Raw genomic sequence first — 16,157 nt, 5'->3', positions numbered from 1 at the left:
TGCAGATGTGTCCTTGGAAGTATCAACAAGCTGTAGAGTTCTTACAGGAAAAAAGTATACAAGTACCCTTCTGAGTAATAATGCAGAGAGAATCTACAGCACAGTGCAGTGGCCCTGAAGACTAGAGCAATGTAGCCATAAACAAAGAAATGCCAGCAGCCACCAGGAGCTGGAAGAAGCCAGGAACAGATATTTTCCGAGAGAGAATGGCCCTAGTGACACCTGATTTCGGCCCAGTGATACTGATTTTAGACTTCTGGCTTCCAGAATCAAGAGAACACATTTCTGTTGTTTTAAGCCACTCCATTTGTAGAAATTCATCATAGCAGCCACAGGAAACTAATACAACTATCCTTACAAACAAACAAAAAGCCTTGAACCTTCTTGCTGGATTAGTGTCAAAAACAAAGTTTTACAGAATAAATAAAAATGCAGAGTTTCTTAAAATATTTTGCAATAAAAGACAAAAAGTAATTAAGACTTTTTAATATCTCCTACAGCACTTAATTCCTCACTCTCAAATTCTAACCAACATACTCAAAGCAGTACAAATAGAATTAACAAACAGAATTAACTTAGGTTAAGCGGATTGCCTTAAATTACACAATTAGCCTGAGACCCACTCAAGATTTAAGATCTTAAGCCAAAGGCCACGCTCATCTCACCGTACCCTGCTACCTAATTTCAGTTTCAAAGTCAGGACATCAAACAATATTTATAATTATTAATTCATTAATTTAGGAATTAAATGTCTTTTCCATTCCCTGTCTTCAATGTGATTACTACTCCCCCGTGCCTCTTCCAATTCTAACCCACACTGTATTCATTAAATCTTTTTAGATTTAAAATATCCCTATTTTCTCTACTACTGTAGTTCTTACTTTCTAACCCCAATTTTAGCAGTGAATTAATGTTCTTTGTCTAATTCTTTAATTACTAGACGACTTGATCCCTACTCTGCTTTAACTATGTCAATTAGATAAAAGAAAAATGACTGAAAAGGCTGTGATAAAATCCCATTTTGAGAACTACAAGAATAATTTTTGTTTCAGACGTGTATTACAGTCTTCCACATAACAATACTTCATTAAAGTATGTGTTGTCTTCCCAGAAAATACTGTCTTCCTTTTGACATCACAGAAGCTAATCTCCACTACTACTCTCCTAAACCTGTCATAGCGCAGATGGAACTTTCTTTCACTGGGATTACTGAATATTCATTAATCTAGGCTGCTAAATATAGGAAAACTGTTTAATGGGGAATAAGATTTAAGTGGATATATATACTGTTGAGAATTCAAGTTCACAAAATACCCTACTGAAAAGAAGGGAAGGGGGAAGAAGCTAGCAACACTATCTGGAGGAGAGTACAAAGGAACAGTAAGATGCCCCTGCCAGGCTGCACCCTCCCACTTTACACACACAAACAAAAAGTTTGGATATTATTAAAAACATAATGGTGCTAAAATATATTTCATATTTTGACTTTTCAACCTTTAAAAACATCTAGCAACTGTAACTGTCATAACTCGGTTTTGACAAAGTCCAAATGCCACTATTTAACAAAAATTTGCTTTCAAAAATCTTTTTACTCCAGCTACAAATGAAACTTACTACTCAGGACTTCTTAGTTAGAAAAGATGACCTTATTTTGTATGTGTATATATATACACAAATATATTTATATACATATATACATATACACAGTTAATTTGTTTAAAAAAAGACTCAATAAAACCTTGTTTTATTCAACATTGACTCAGTTTGAAAAAAATGTTTTGTGGGATATATTGATCTTGGTGAAGCTGAGTGAGGCATAAATTTGGGTTTTTAAAAGCTCTCCAGGTGATTCTAACATGCAGGGTTCTCCAGGTTGAGAACTACCAGTCTGAACAAATGGGTGACAGCAGAGAGGGAAGAACATATGTGAGGGCTTTAAAGCATCCACAGGGTCTGGGGGGAATGTCAGGGATGACTTCTAGGTTACTGACTTGAAAGTTGGGCTGGAGGGTGGTGCCATTAATCACCAATGCAAAAGAGAAGACTCAGTCAACTATAAAGCATAATACATCCATTTTGGGTTTTTTTTGAGAAACTCTGCCTTCCCTTCTCAGATTCCCAAGTTCCATTAAGGCTGCGACTGTGCTGCTCACTTTGTCATCGCTAGGACAGTTGCTTGCACTTAATGGAAATGAAATACATTTTTCTTGAATGTGATTCAACTCTGTTAAGTCTTGTCTACAAGTCAGTGGTGTGATTTATATATACATCTTTCAAAACCTCACTCTGTCTAGCATTGATTGTAGACAGGGCTGGCTTCACAGGAGAAACTCAACAAATGTTAGCTCACGAGCTAATTTTCACCCAAACGCCAGTCGGACTGGAAATGCTTTCAACTGCCAGCTAAAACAAAACTACCTAAAGGTAAACTGGGCCTGGCAAAATATGTCCACACCTGAGGTCAACATATGTGTTCTCAAATCTGTTCCTCCTCTTCCTGTTAACAGCCTGAGTCACCAGGATCTAGAACAATTGAGTCATCTTTGATATTTCCCTCTTGTCAACATGTAAACAGGTTTCAAGAGTTCTGTCTTTTATACTGTCTATGGTTAGTGTCTCTCACAGCAGTCCTCACCAACCCCAATGACCTTTACAAAGGACTCATCGTCACTTGCTTCGGCCTCCTCCCCAGCCTTCCTTCCCTCCAAATCCATCCTCTACATTATAGCCATTTTAAAGGCCTCAGGCAATTCTAGTCAGGTTACTGCCTTGGCTGATACGTTTCAGTAGCCTCATCCCATGGCACACAGAGTAAAATCCAAATGCTTAACCAATTCCCTTCATAATCTGGCCCTTAACATAGTTTTCCAACCTCGTATTTCACTGTTTCTTCCACCAAATATAGTGATCTCTTCCCACTCCCATCTCCCCATGTTCAAAAGGGGCTTCTTTTCCAAAGCCCAGCTCAGAGAAGTCCAGCTTACCTCCTGCAGCAAAGGCCTCCCCTGACCACCCAAAACATTCACCCCACCGCTTCCCCTAAGACTGAATTTTCAAAGTAACTCCTCAGCATCTTTCACCTTCCACCTTACAATGCAGTACACATGCTCTTCACCTCCCCTCCTGGACTGTGGAATTCCCAGTGAACAGACTCTAGGTCAGGCTCTTTTTTAACTACCCACAACTTCTCCCTCCACCCTAAGTGCCTTACTAGGTGGAGTTCAATAAACACCGTAAGCTCTCTGACCTCCTTGCCTGCAGCTTTTACTGAACTCTGTAGTTTCTGGACGTTTGTGCAGTATTGAAAAGACAGGAGAAAAGAAAACAGAAACCTGGTTATAAGCTGATGCTAAAACTAAAAAAAAAAAAAAAAAAAGGAAATGTACCTCTTTCTTCAGAATTAAAACTAAAATTTTAAATAAAACAAAATTTGATGATAAAAAATAAAATAAAAGTCCATGATTATTTTCCTGATTAATAAATTATTTACATTTTTCCAATTTTCACTTTTATTTTGGGGCGTGGTTTAAGAGGAGACCAAGAGAAAGACTGCACGGCAGGGTCAAAATGTCAGGCACTGTGGGATAACAGGGTTCTTGATACTCTTTCTTTTGATCGGCACAGCTACCTTTGAGACAGAGATGATCTCCCTTTTAAAGATGAGGAAACTGAGACTGAGGGCAATTAAATGGCTTGCCTATGATCATAACGTAGTAAAACTAGGATTCAAACCCACGTCCACCTGCAGAGACTGAGCTCTTACACTTGAATTGCTAAAACCAAAATTGGCTGGACGAAAACTAGGTTAGGCAGCTCCTAGCAGACTGCTGTTATTTGGAGCACATTAAAAGCTGGACCGGCCAGCTTCCTTGACAAGAGACTAAGGATGTATCCAGGCAGCTTTTCCTGATGTCTGGTCAATGACGCTCAACAGTTCATCCATTCCTTCAACCACAGGCATGATTCTAAGTTGGCAGATTCAGCAGTGAACAAAACAGAAAAAGCCTCTGCCCTTAGGCGGGGTTTATACTTCTGTAAAAGAATTTTTTTTTAAATCTCTAAAGAGAAAGGGATGATCTCTAAAGAGGTGAGAAGTGAACAGACACCTGAGTGAATAAAAGTCAATTAGCTGTGTGGAGAAACTGAGGAAGACTTCGAGGCCAAGGGAATTGCAAGACAAAGATACAGAAGTAGCTGGGACTGTACAAAGAACAGCAAGGAAGTTAGTGTGGCAAGAGCTAGGTGATTGAGAAGTAGGAAATAAGGTACCAATGTTAACTCTGTAGGGACCTGAAGGTCACCAGGGTCTTCAGAATATATCTTAAGATCATGGAGAGCCACAGGAATGGGGAGAGCACACAGAAGGGCAGCTGTACTGTAAAAAGTGGGAGAGACAAGATCTGATTTACTGGAAACTCTGTAAAAATAGGCTGTGGGGAAGCAAAATCAAGAAGAAAAAGTAAAGCAGGAAGACCAGGTGGGAAGGACTCTTTTGAGTGATGAAGGAGGCTTAGATTAGCAGGACAGCTGCAGAAATGAAGAATGGAAACGGAAACTTGTCTTAGGACAAACTTCAGCTAAATATATATGTATGGATATATACCCATGTATGGATGGAAGGAGAGAAGCTTGGTTTCTACACGAGTCACATCTAGAAGTTATTGTATACTTGGTCTCTGCAGGTTCCATATACTCTTCCTAAGAGTAATTTCCCACATGCTCCCTCACTCACATCACCAAACAAAAACCATCATCACGGAAGTTCCCACAGAGTGTGCTTAGAGATAATCCAATTGTTACACGACATAGATTTTTGGTTTGTTTATATTTAAACGAGTATTTCTGAACAAGCATAGCCGGCTCCAACAAATTCTGATTAAATTATAAGCAGCATTAAACAAGTAACACCCCTGCAAAACATTTTCTAGCTAATTTTGCCTTCCTCTGACTCACAAGCACCTGCAGTTTAATGAGGTAACTGGACTAGAAAGCTCCACTCAATTCTTCCTAGTCAAAGTCTGCGACATTGCTTCCAAAAAGCTAAAATCAGAACACAGGCCAGGAAATTGGAACACACACACACAAAAAGTAAAATAAAAACTGTCAAGTCAGAACCTCATGGCTATGCTTACCCATCTAGCCTTCCTTGCCAATTTAACCCCAAAAAGGAAGTTCTGTTTGTTTAAGGTGTGTGCTTCACCAGCTGGAGCTGATGTCTCTTTGTCTCTCAAGGTTACCCTAACACACCTGAAGGTACCTGCAAGATAACCATCAGCATGTATATTTCACCGGTAGGAGCTGCTCAGGCTGGAACCTCATGGCAAGGCACAGCCAGGGCTCAGTAAAAACTGCTGAATGAAAAATCAGCTGCCCTCCTACAATTTCCATCTCTGTAATGTATTCCCCAAATACTCAACTTCTCTAACTTGTATAACAGCACTGGACTACCTGTCACCTCACATAAAGCCTTCCCAAACCTTTCCATCCGACTCACTGCTCTAGTCTACAAGCTTCATTTCACTGGCTGCCAGCTGTGTTAAATGATGTTAAACAACATTCTATGATTTCTCCAAAAACTAGCTTCAGGGGATGTCTTAGCGTTCTCTGTTCCTTTTAGTCCTCTTCTGCTTTCATATAATATTCATCTGATTGTTGCCTCTCCAGGGGGTCAAATACAGTAGAAAGAGCAAACAAAAAGTGGGTGCCAGTCTTGAGTATCTCTAGAACCCTGGCCTCAATTCCTTTATCTATAAACTGCAAATAACACCCATGCCAGGTCTCCTTCACAAGGCTGTTATCAAGTCTAATCCAAGTGAGGAAAGCCTGCAAACTGTCAGGTGCCGCCCAAATCTAAGATCCAAGTGAAGATGGGATCAGACAAAGCTTAGCTCCAAACTAATTTGACAGGTCGTGGACCAGCACATTGTAGTTACTCAATAAACTGTCAAATAAGGAGTACTTTCCTCCAATGATGGAGTGAATAGGAGAAGCACACTAGCCAGGTTTGACAGCGTCACTTTTGGGTCCCTTGCAGGTAACTCCCATCTCTGGGCGTCCTTCTCCTCGCTCCATACCTGTACAACAAGGCTATGACAATGAAGGATTCTAATATTGCTACGTTAAGGGAGGCAGAACCCAAGAGGCCAAATTGCCTTTACCTGCAGTATCATAAAGAGAGTGCCAAAAAAGCGGGTAAGGACAGGACTAAGAGGCAAAGGAACCGAGGTCTGGTTTAGCACATCTCTTAGGAACAGCGTGACCTTGGCCAACTCCCCTACCTAGCAAACCCCCTCCTCCCGTCCACATCTGTAAACCTGGCGGAAGAATCCCAGCCAGCCCGAATCCCGGGGCTGCTGGGGAGCTAGAGTCTACAGTGCGCGCCCGTTTTGCTCGTTGGCCAGTGACAGCCTTGGCTCACCCCCACCCCTCACCCCGAGAAGAGCCCCAAGCCCTTCCGCCGGCGAGGGATGTACCCCTTCCGGATGCAGGACGTGCCAGGACAGCAGTTTCGATTTCCTAAGGGGAAGGGTTACTTCCCCCGCCGTCCCAGCACCGCCGGTAATCAAAGGAGCCTCCCCGGCAGCCCTCAGCATCCCCGCGGTTGCACTCAGTCCCGGCACCGGACCTCGCGACCAGCTCCGCATCCCGCCGTGATCCCGTGGGGTCCAGGACCGCCAGAGGGGCGTTGTCATAGGAATAGCGCTCAGGACCCCGGCCCCAGGCGCCTCGGAGAGGCTGGAGAGGAAGGCTCGCGAGACCCGCTGTGCTCCATGCGACCACGCCCGGCCGTTCCCTCTCAGAGCCGCTGCGCCCAGCCAGCAGCGCCCCCACAGCTCCGCGCCTTCCCGCGCGGCTCCACAAAAACCCTACCTTCCGCCATGTCGGGCCCGGCCCTGCCTCAGCCTCGCGAGAAGTGCGCCGCTCCGTTGGGGCGGTGCGTAACGGAGGCCCCAAGTCTCGCGAGAGTCATGGAGGCCAGGCAAGGGGAGGGGTCGGGACTAGGAAAGAGTAGTGAACGAAAGTGGAGGAGGTGGCTGGTCACGGGAGGAACCTAGAGCCTGTCTCTCTTCACCTAGTACTTTGAGGTTCCGGACTTATCAAGCACTGACTGGACTCTATCATATTCCATGCCCTAGGCATGGCACTGAAAAGAATGGACGCAGCGAGCATAGACTACTCTTTGGGAAAATTTGGCCGAGAGAGTCGTGAGAGGGGTTTTCTCGGGTTTTTGGTTTGTTGTAAAGATGTAAGAAGCTGAGAGGAAAAGAGCCGAAGGAGAGGGAAAGGCTAATGGTTCAAGGTCCCTGGGGAGGCGGGATGCCCTTGCAGACGAATGCAGAAGGAATTTAGGATAAGGGATTAACTGTAGATTGCAGGCAAATCACTGTTTTCTACTAAAATTTTAGGAAACAAGAACATGCATACAGATAGATGTGAAGGAGGGAAGAGATATCAGGGAGATCGCTTGACGACATCAGTTTTATGGTTGAAGCCGGTAGACAAGGGGACCAAAGAGAGGGAAGAAAATTTGGGAGAAGAATCTGAAGTTATAAGGTCTGGTTTCAAGTATGTCCTTGTGTGTGGATGGGTCACTTTTTTTCTAGCGGAGTTCATCCACCTGACTGCAGAAACAGAGAATATGGATTGTAGCATTTACCCAGGGCTTGGGATTTATTACTAAAAAGAAATTGAGAGTACTGTAAGAATACAGCTCCGATGCAGAATGAATGGGTAGAGGCTGATATACGAATCATAAAACTGCAGGTATATTGAAGACCAGTGCAGCGTGAACACGGTTGTGATAGCCCTGTGTCAGGGTGGCAAACTGAAGTTCATACTTAATAGCACTAGGAGATGATAAAGTCCAGGACAGAGCCATGGAATACAGTAGCTGAAGTGGAAGTGAGAAGCTAGAAAAATTAGATATTTGAATTTAGAGGTGCTAAAATCTTTAGTGAATGTGGGGGTGACTAATAGCAAAAGGCGAAAGAGTAATATAAGTGAATAGTATGAAACCTTTCAAAACATTTTTTTACTCAAAGGAGAATCAAAAGAATGCTGATACTCATTCCTAGAAGCATCAACAGTTAATGACTGCAGGGAACGTTGTGGCCTTGGAAGAGCTGAGAGTAAGAGATGATAGGTTGGAGGAAAGATCTGAGCCCAGGATGAGGGTGTCAGAATAGAAAAGGGGGAGGACTTGAGTTTGAGGTTTTAGGTACTGCCAAGGTTAAGCACTAGTGGGTAGGGAGGTGGAGTGGAGAAGGAATTTGGAGTTTAGATCATGGAAACATAGTCATGGTGTTCACACTTTGTTGATCAGGGAGGAATTCTGGCTGAGGGATACCTGGGAGATGGATATTGAAATGTGTAAGAATAAGAGGGTGCTCAGGGAAACAATGTTCCAGTTGTGGCAAGAGACTAAAGGTACTAAGGAAGTATGGGCAAGGAGTGCTTAGAGGAGCTGCATTGAGAAAGCAGCACTTAGACTAAGGAGTGCAAGGGAGTACTTGTCGGGCTCAGTGGAGGTGCCATAGCTCAATGCCTCGCTGTCAATCAAGAATGGTATATAGGTGAGTTAAATGGTGAGCCCTTGCGGCCATCAGGGTAACCAGGCAAGACAGACTCCTCTGACCACAAGGAGCCTCATCTGTTTATCTTGAGTGCCCTACAGGTATTTTCTGGGTAATGTAAAAGTGGTCAGGAAGTACTGTCACAGCTGATGGCTGGCTTTGCATCATATGACTTATGTTGCTAGCATCTGGTATGCAGCAGGTGCTCAAAATGTTTGATGAGCTGTTGCCACTGTGAGCTATACCAGGAAATCAGAACTGGGTTCAGGTTTGCCTCTGCAACTGATTTGTTGTGTTGATCATAGGGGCAAGCTCTATGCTGCCATCTCAGATTATCCATAAATTTCAAAAGGGAGTTGGAAGGTGGGGGTATAGCTCAGCCGATAGAGCGCATGCTGAGCATGCACAAGGTACTTGGTTCAATTCCCAGGACCTCCATTTGAAAAGAAAATAAAAATAAAAATAAAAATAGAGAAACCAAAAGGGAGTTGGACTAGAATCCGTGGTTCTTAATGATTTGGTCATGACCTCCTTTGAGAATCTGATGAAAACCAGGGACCCTCTCCCTCAGCAGCACACATGCAGGAATAAACAAATCTGTGCCCTTTCAGTTTGCTTGGAGTAGATTCCCAGTCAAATGTGAACTCACCTTAAAGAATTTAACTAACTCGAGGGCTTCACTACCTCATCACAACCTACCCTTAAGAAGCCCTCTAGGAGAGGTGAAAGCACTCTTCTTAGCAATGTCCGTTAATATAATCCTATCTCTGGAGCCTTGTCTTCTGAGTAGGCTCGTAACTGGCTGGAAACTCCTGAGCTAGAGGACTTGATACATCTTGTAAAATAAAGCAACTGTAGTCCTCAGTGAATTTCAACACCCAACAGGCTTGGATGGAAGCTACAACTTTGGATATGACCTGAAATACTAACATTCTGGAAAATCTGAGCACTAGAACATGGTTCGTTTTAGACCTAGTTCATGTTTTCTTAGTCTGATTTAGAGGAACTTTATGTGGAGTCATCTTGGATAGGGAGCATGAAGTGTAGGCAGGGCTAAATGCTGCCTGGCTTAAGGACGTAGCGGAACTAGACTCTTTCTGGGGAGACAGTGCCATATCATGGTAGAAGGAGACAGGGAGGGAATGGGCTCATTTACCAGCCTCAACACACTCTCTCTGTGTGACCTTGGAAAAAATGTTCCTGAGGTCAAGAGGTAATGGCACCCAGTATGAAAGGAAGGTTGTGAAACTGAACCCTGGCCATGAAACTTCCTTGCTGTACCATCTCAACAAATTAAGCCTGTTTCTGCATGAGACACTATTACTTTGAGGATCCTTGTAAGAACTGGAGTAGATCCTTTATGAAACACATCTAGCATAAGCCTGCCACAAAGTGGAGACTCAAGGAAATAGGAACTTGATTTCTGGTGCTCGTTAGGAATAAAGATGTCATTGTGAACACACAAGCACTATTATACTTGTTCCCAAACAGACTGCTGGGAGAAGAAAACTAAGTATGCTGCCTATGACTTTCTGTGCAGCTCCTAAGTCTAAGACGTATCTGGCTGCCTTTTGTGAAAGCCTTTTCCTTCTCCTTCAGTTTTTTTCCACCTATGTGAATAGGAATCAAAGTCTTTCATTGTTTCACTGCAGCTCAGTGGGGTGTGTAGACCCAATGAGACAAGAAGCCTAGTCCTTAGTGGCCAGGTTACAGCATCTGAAACTGAGCAACCAAAAATGCCTTATCCTGGAAATACTTGGCTTTGCAAACTGAATCCTGTTGGAATTTGCAGTCCTCCAGAAAATAAAAGATTTTAATCTGGTGAGGTGTTTCCAACTCTATCTTTATGAGAGGGAGGAAGAAAGTCAACTGGTCCTTCCTCAAAGCCTAAGGTCAGTCAGAAGATGTTCACTTTCATTGGAAATGGCATGCAAATAAAAGTTTTTTGCCCTATATCTTAAGTAGATGATTACGCTTCAAATTGGTATTTAAAGTTTAGGGACATCATCTAGACCCTTTTATAATGGTTTCATTTCAAATATATTTATCAGGAAAATTAAAGTCTGAAAATGAGTCCCCATATCCCCCAAACTGCTCTCAAGGAGGATTTTCTTCTTGTGATTAAGAGGTCTGGCTCCATGTTCTTGGAGTCTGCAAGGAAAAGGACTTAAAACCACTGGCAACTTATATGGAGACAGACAGGCTTTCAACACCTAACATGTAAATCCATATAAACTACATGAAAGGATGCAGGGTGAAAAGCTGGATACTGACACCCTGAATCTTGTTGGGGTTTGCAGTCCTCCAATAAATAAAAAATTTTAATTTGAAAAAATTAAGGGAAAAAAATTTAAAGGAAAAAAGTACTCAGTCTAGTCTTATTTACACTAATTTACTAAGTGATACTGGGCAGCTATTTGGGCCAAATTTGCCCATCTGTTTTAGACGAGGGACGCTGGTGATTGAGATGGAGTCTGAGTTCTTCACCTTTTAGCTTATCTTCATGGTAGAGCCAGTCTACACCAAAGACAAAATCCCCAATAATGCTCTAACATGTGCTCGTTTTATTTAAAGTTCTAAATCAGCATGCACGGAAACTCTTAAGAATGGTGGTTGGCCCCACACTGGAATTTTTAAGACCATTAGATCAGGTTGGAAGTCAAGTGAACTTCCCACCCTCTGATTCCCTCTTTAAATTTTAAAAATTCTTTACCAAGTTTCCCCTGTGGGCCCTATGGTATCATGCGCTGTTTATACAGAAAGAATTCCACAACTTGCTTTTGAGACCTGCATCCTAAAACCAAAATAGCTCATGATACAGCCTCTAAGTCATCATTTATTGATTTATAGAGCACCCATCACATGATCGAGGTGCTTTACAATACAGTAAACATCACAACAGAACTCACATAGTTAAATACAATCAACAAATTACAGAACTAAAAAAGAAAAAAAAAAAAGGAAAGAAAAAAACTGGAATGAAGCAACATTATGTCAAATTTCAAAGATGCTGAGAAGTAGCAGTACAAAAAAGGTAATTCCACCAACTGGAGGAGACCAGACGGGCAAAGATACACAGGCACCACAACCCAAAATGGGCAGATTTGCAGAGAGTGAATGAGCATATAAAATAAAATTTCACAACCAAGAATGAAGACTGTTAAAGATACTATGACACCCAAGTGATCACAGAACTAGTGGAATAACCTCACAAAGGTATTACCTTGTTATGACAAGGAAACCAACCTCATCTGGATTTTCAACTCACAGAGGCCAGAAAGTCACTGAGGATCATCCATCCCATTATGAGCAGATTGAAATCAATAAGCCTTTACAAGAATCTGAAATAAATTTAGGAAACAGGCAACAGTTCTACAGTTCATAAGACTATGTAGGTGTTGTTGATAGTTGGCACAAGGTCAGGGAGAAAAATTCTTTTCCTAAAGTAGAGAGGACTCACCTCATGCTGATGATGAGGCATGGCTGGGACAAAAGCCACCTGTTATCGGTGTCACCTGAGTGTGGTTTAACATCAAATGTAAAGGCATCAGGATTCACACTGTCAGATGAACACTGGGAAAGGCACAGATGACACTTCTGACAGAGGAAAAGAAGCCAAAACGTCTCTCGAGGCCTGTGTTTCCACATGTAGCAGGGTCGGGGCACCAGGTGGAAAGGAGGGTGAAGAGAAGGGCACTCCTTCTTGGCCCCTTTTCTGCTCTCCTAGATCTAGCCCTAAAAAACACATGGTTATACCAAAGTAACTGCATTTAAGTGGCACTTGAAGTTCAAGAATAGTTGTCCCTGAGTTACTAGGTCATTTGCTCCTCCCTAAAGAGTTAAATCCCATGTTTTAACTCAACAGATTGCTAACAGGAGAGCAATAGGAGAGCAAACTTCAGACTCCATCTTGCCACAAACCACCACCATGTGAACAATTTCTGATTTAAGAGTAAAAGGGATCACCTTCAAAGTCCCAAGTAGGTATGCAGTACTGGCACTTTGGGTCAACAATTCTTACAGAGTCTTTGAAAATATAAAGTCATAAGCGAAGTTCTTGAAGAAAATTGGGCTGCAATGAATCAAACAATTTCACATTCGGTCATTACACATTTATGGGTTTTATAATGCTTCAGAGTGAAGAACAGACTGAAATTTAGAAAAACCACTCCTTACTGTGACTATATCCTCAATTATTTTACTTCTACTTAAAAAAGGACATGCAAAGTTCGTAAAGAACTGTGTAAAGGACTGGCTACTTGCAGGAATCCTTTCACTCTTCTGCCAAAGCATCTCTCCAAACCCCACAAAGCGGAGATGCACCAATTCTCACTGATTGTCACAATTAAACACCATGTTCTATCTGGTACCGTCTCAAGTTCTGTCCCTAATATTCCAAAGACTACTTCCCAGTCCCAACCTCACACCAAACACAGAGGAATCTGGGCCTGCCTTTAACACTGCACCTGCTCATTTTACCATTTCCTGAAATTATTTTTAAAAACTTATGATATGAAATATACTATGCTCAAACATTAATAAAATTCAAGTGCACTATGTCATTGACAGAATCTATGTCAAACAGCAAAGCATTTACACACCTGTAATGCTTTGAGATTCATTTGAGAATCTATATAGAGCCCAATACGTATACTGCTATGGCCATGTGATTTTCAAGTATTGTTTGTTTGCATAAGGAATCAACCTGAGATTTTTCTAAACTGCACTTCTCTAGCACTCAGTATTATAACCTTCATTCAATACAATAAAAGCCAACGACTTGACAATTATTGGAAAAAAATTATATTTTGGAAGAACTCACTACATAAGGTGACAGAATTCCAAAATCAAATTACATGAAAATATACATCGCAATTTCTTTGTACAATAAGTGAGAAAAATCTGCAGTATAGAAGAATAGAGGCAAAGAAATATAGGGCTAAGGAGAAGGGTGTGAGGGCAAACAGCACTTTTTAATAGCAAACCCCGAAGTTAAGTAAAAAGCCTGTAGCTGTGCATGCTTTATTCATCCAGCCTTCACATTAAGTAACTGAATGGCAAAAATAAAACCAAATCAGAATTTTGTACTGTTTGGGGTAAATTTGAGTAATTTGAAATCCAAATTGATTTCAGAACCAACTCCTCTTAGTTCTCAGGGATAACGACTGAATTCAAGAGCTCTCAACAACAAAAAAAAAGGTTATTGCTACATCCAATCCAAGAGACGGGTGCAAGCATAATACAAAAGGGACAAAGCACCTAGTGATGACCATTCCTCTGAAGTCATCATGAAAACTCAAGTAGTTGCTTATTGACTATTTCAGTATTTGAACTAAATGATTTGAAAACTTTCTGGCAGAGATAAAAGCAAAGGGGAGCGTGTCAAAACAAAGAAGATACAAAAGTTTAGTAAGTGAAAAGAGTTTAATGAAGCCTCAATGGTTTAAAGGAAATTAAATGGAAACTTTTAATCCTAATTGCTTTTCATCTGACATGCTTTAAGGAGTCTTTTAAAACTGATAAGAAACAATGAATAGGGAAAGAAAACCTGCTAAAATCTTTTAGAATTTACACGATTCTTACTCTACTACAAGAAAGCATTATTTGGTACAAGGTGTATTTGTGGATGTACATGAACAGTATATATATTATCCGGATCACGTTGTGCTATGTACAGGTCTTTACAATTCTTCCTGAAGGTTAAAACAGTTCATTAGAATTCAAAATGCGTAATCATCTGTAAGTTGGCACTTGTTAGGCTCTTGTCAGCATTGATACTGGCATGTTTTATTGCAGCCCAGTTCCAGCCAGTGTTTGCCAACTTGTTACAACAGAAGTCCAGCAACAGGTGGGTAGAGTGCAGGAAAAACAGTGCCATGTTTCTCAGTTGGAGACCTACAAGAAAGCAAACAGCATTATATAATGAATCTATAAATTAAAAAAATTGATTAGCAATTTTTACCCGTATTCTATTTCTTGGGAAACAAATTCTTCATTTTGCATTAAGCTCACTTTTGTGCTTGTCCAATATGGTAGCCACATACGACCATTTCATTTTAAATTTAAGTTACAGTTATTTAGTAAAATTTTAAATTTAGTTCCTCAGTCACACTACTCACATTTCAAGCGCTCAATATGGCTTGTGACTGCCATATTGGACTGTGAATATTTCCATCAGCGAAGAAAGTCCTATTATACAGCCTTAATTTAGATTTTCAATATTCCAAATGTCTTTTCTACTTATGTTACATGTACAGTCAAAAACCAAGTGCTTCGGAAATTTACAAATATTCAAGGATAGGCAGATAAGCAATTTAAGATTACCATACTTCTCAACTTGATGAATTTTATCCAATTCTCTTGGTTCAGTCCAAACCTATTTCCTTCATGAAGCCTCCCACAACTGACCTTCTCTCCTAATTAGTCTCCTGTTGTTTTGTATCTGCTGGTCTCATGTCTTCAGTAAGCCCAGAAGTCAAGAATCACATCTAAATAAAAACAACTACCACCTTATCAGGTGCTTACTATGTGCCAAGCAGCATACAAAGTGGTTTACAAACTTATCATGTGAAATGCTCACAACCACCATATGAAGGAGTTTCCCCCATTTTTACAGAGAAAAGTGAGACAAGGTCACAGAACGAATTAATAAGCAGCAGAGTTTCCTAGAAAAACACTAGTTTCAAGTTTAAAGGGGAAAAAAAAGTCTCATTAAATGACTGGACCTTTCAGAGCTTTTATTATATTAATGTGTCCTTTGAATATGCAAGAGTTGCAGAGAGGAGAATACCAATTACCATTACATCAGATCAAACACTCCAGATACTCAGAAAGCTGTATCATCTGCCAAGCACTATGCTGGCCACAAAAAGTTCAAATAGGAGATGACTGGGAATCCAAGGGATGTCATTTTAAACTCCTAACACAGAAGCCAAATGTACTTGGAGCTATGGTAAATATTTAACTCACACCAGACATGTTAAAAGTTCAGTGTGCAAAACAACTAAAATTAAAAATAAAAATTAAGGAAGGAAGGGAGGGATGGAGGGAAAGAGAGAGAGAGAAAGAGAGAGAGGAAGAGAGGAAGGAAGAGAGGAAGGAAGAGGTAGGAAGGAAGGAAGGGAGGAAGGAAGGAAGAAAGAAAGAGAAAGAAAGGGAGAAAGAAGGAAAGAAAAAAAGTTTGGTGTGTCTTCTAAAGCCCTGAATGAATTTATCAATCTTACAATCACCCAAATTCAACTATACCAAAGCTCTGTTGTGGGTAGGAAGACAGCTATGGGCTTATCTGTGGCCAAACATGTACCTGTTTCCCTTATGGAGACTACATCCCTAAGACGGCTCCTGAAAAGTAGAATGACTGCTAAATTTCTCTCCAAAGGGCTTGTACTAATCAATGTAAATGGCCCCCAACAAAGAACTGAATCCATCAAGTATGAATATACCACCTTCACCAGCCTCAGGTTCTATTGTTTGCACACAGATATACATATGTGCACACTTTTTATTAGAAAATATAAACACACAGACTGATGATACTCAAGAGACATCGTTATAAATAGGACTGTAACTTTCAGGTTACGTTAC

At 41.2% G+C, this 16,157-nt stretch overlaps 2 protein-coding genes across 4 annotated transcripts in view; both read right to left on the bottom strand.

The window, feature by feature from the left end:
• Positions 1-6,909, bottom strand: part of ANKFY1 (ankyrin repeat and FYVE domain containing 1) — a 72,655-nt gene extending 65,746 nt beyond the window's left edge. For 2 of the 3 annotated variants that reach the window (XM_032497952.1, XM_014558110.2), the window contains exon 1: positions 6,626-6,864. In XM_032497952.1, the coding sequence (XP_032353843.1) occupies positions 6,626-6,692 (67 nt within the window). In that variant the 5' untranslated portion in view covers positions 6,693-6,864. The other variant, XM_006172523.3, reaches the window with a different exon arrangement.
• A 6,450-nt stretch (positions 6,910-13,359) lies between these two features.
• UBE2G1 (ubiquitin conjugating enzyme E2 G1) overlaps positions 13,360-16,157 on the bottom strand; it is an 81,002-nt gene continuing 78,204 nt past the window's right edge. Inside the window, exon 6 of the mRNA XM_032498029.1 lies at positions 13,360-14,468. The gene's annotated coding sequence lies outside the window, so the exon portion shown is untranslated. The remainder of the gene's footprint in view (positions 14,469-16,157) is intronic.

The sequence above is a fragment of the Camelus ferus genome, chromosome 16 (genome assembly GCF_009834535.1).
Source record: "Camelus ferus isolate YT-003-E chromosome 16, BCGSAC_Cfer_1.0, whole genome shotgun sequence".
In the NCBI taxonomy this organism is placed as follows: Eukaryota; Metazoa; Chordata; class Mammalia; order Artiodactyla; family Camelidae; genus Camelus; species Camelus ferus.
The sequence above is the reverse complement of the archived record's forward strand: the minus strand, read 5'-3'. Positions and strand labels throughout refer to the sequence as shown.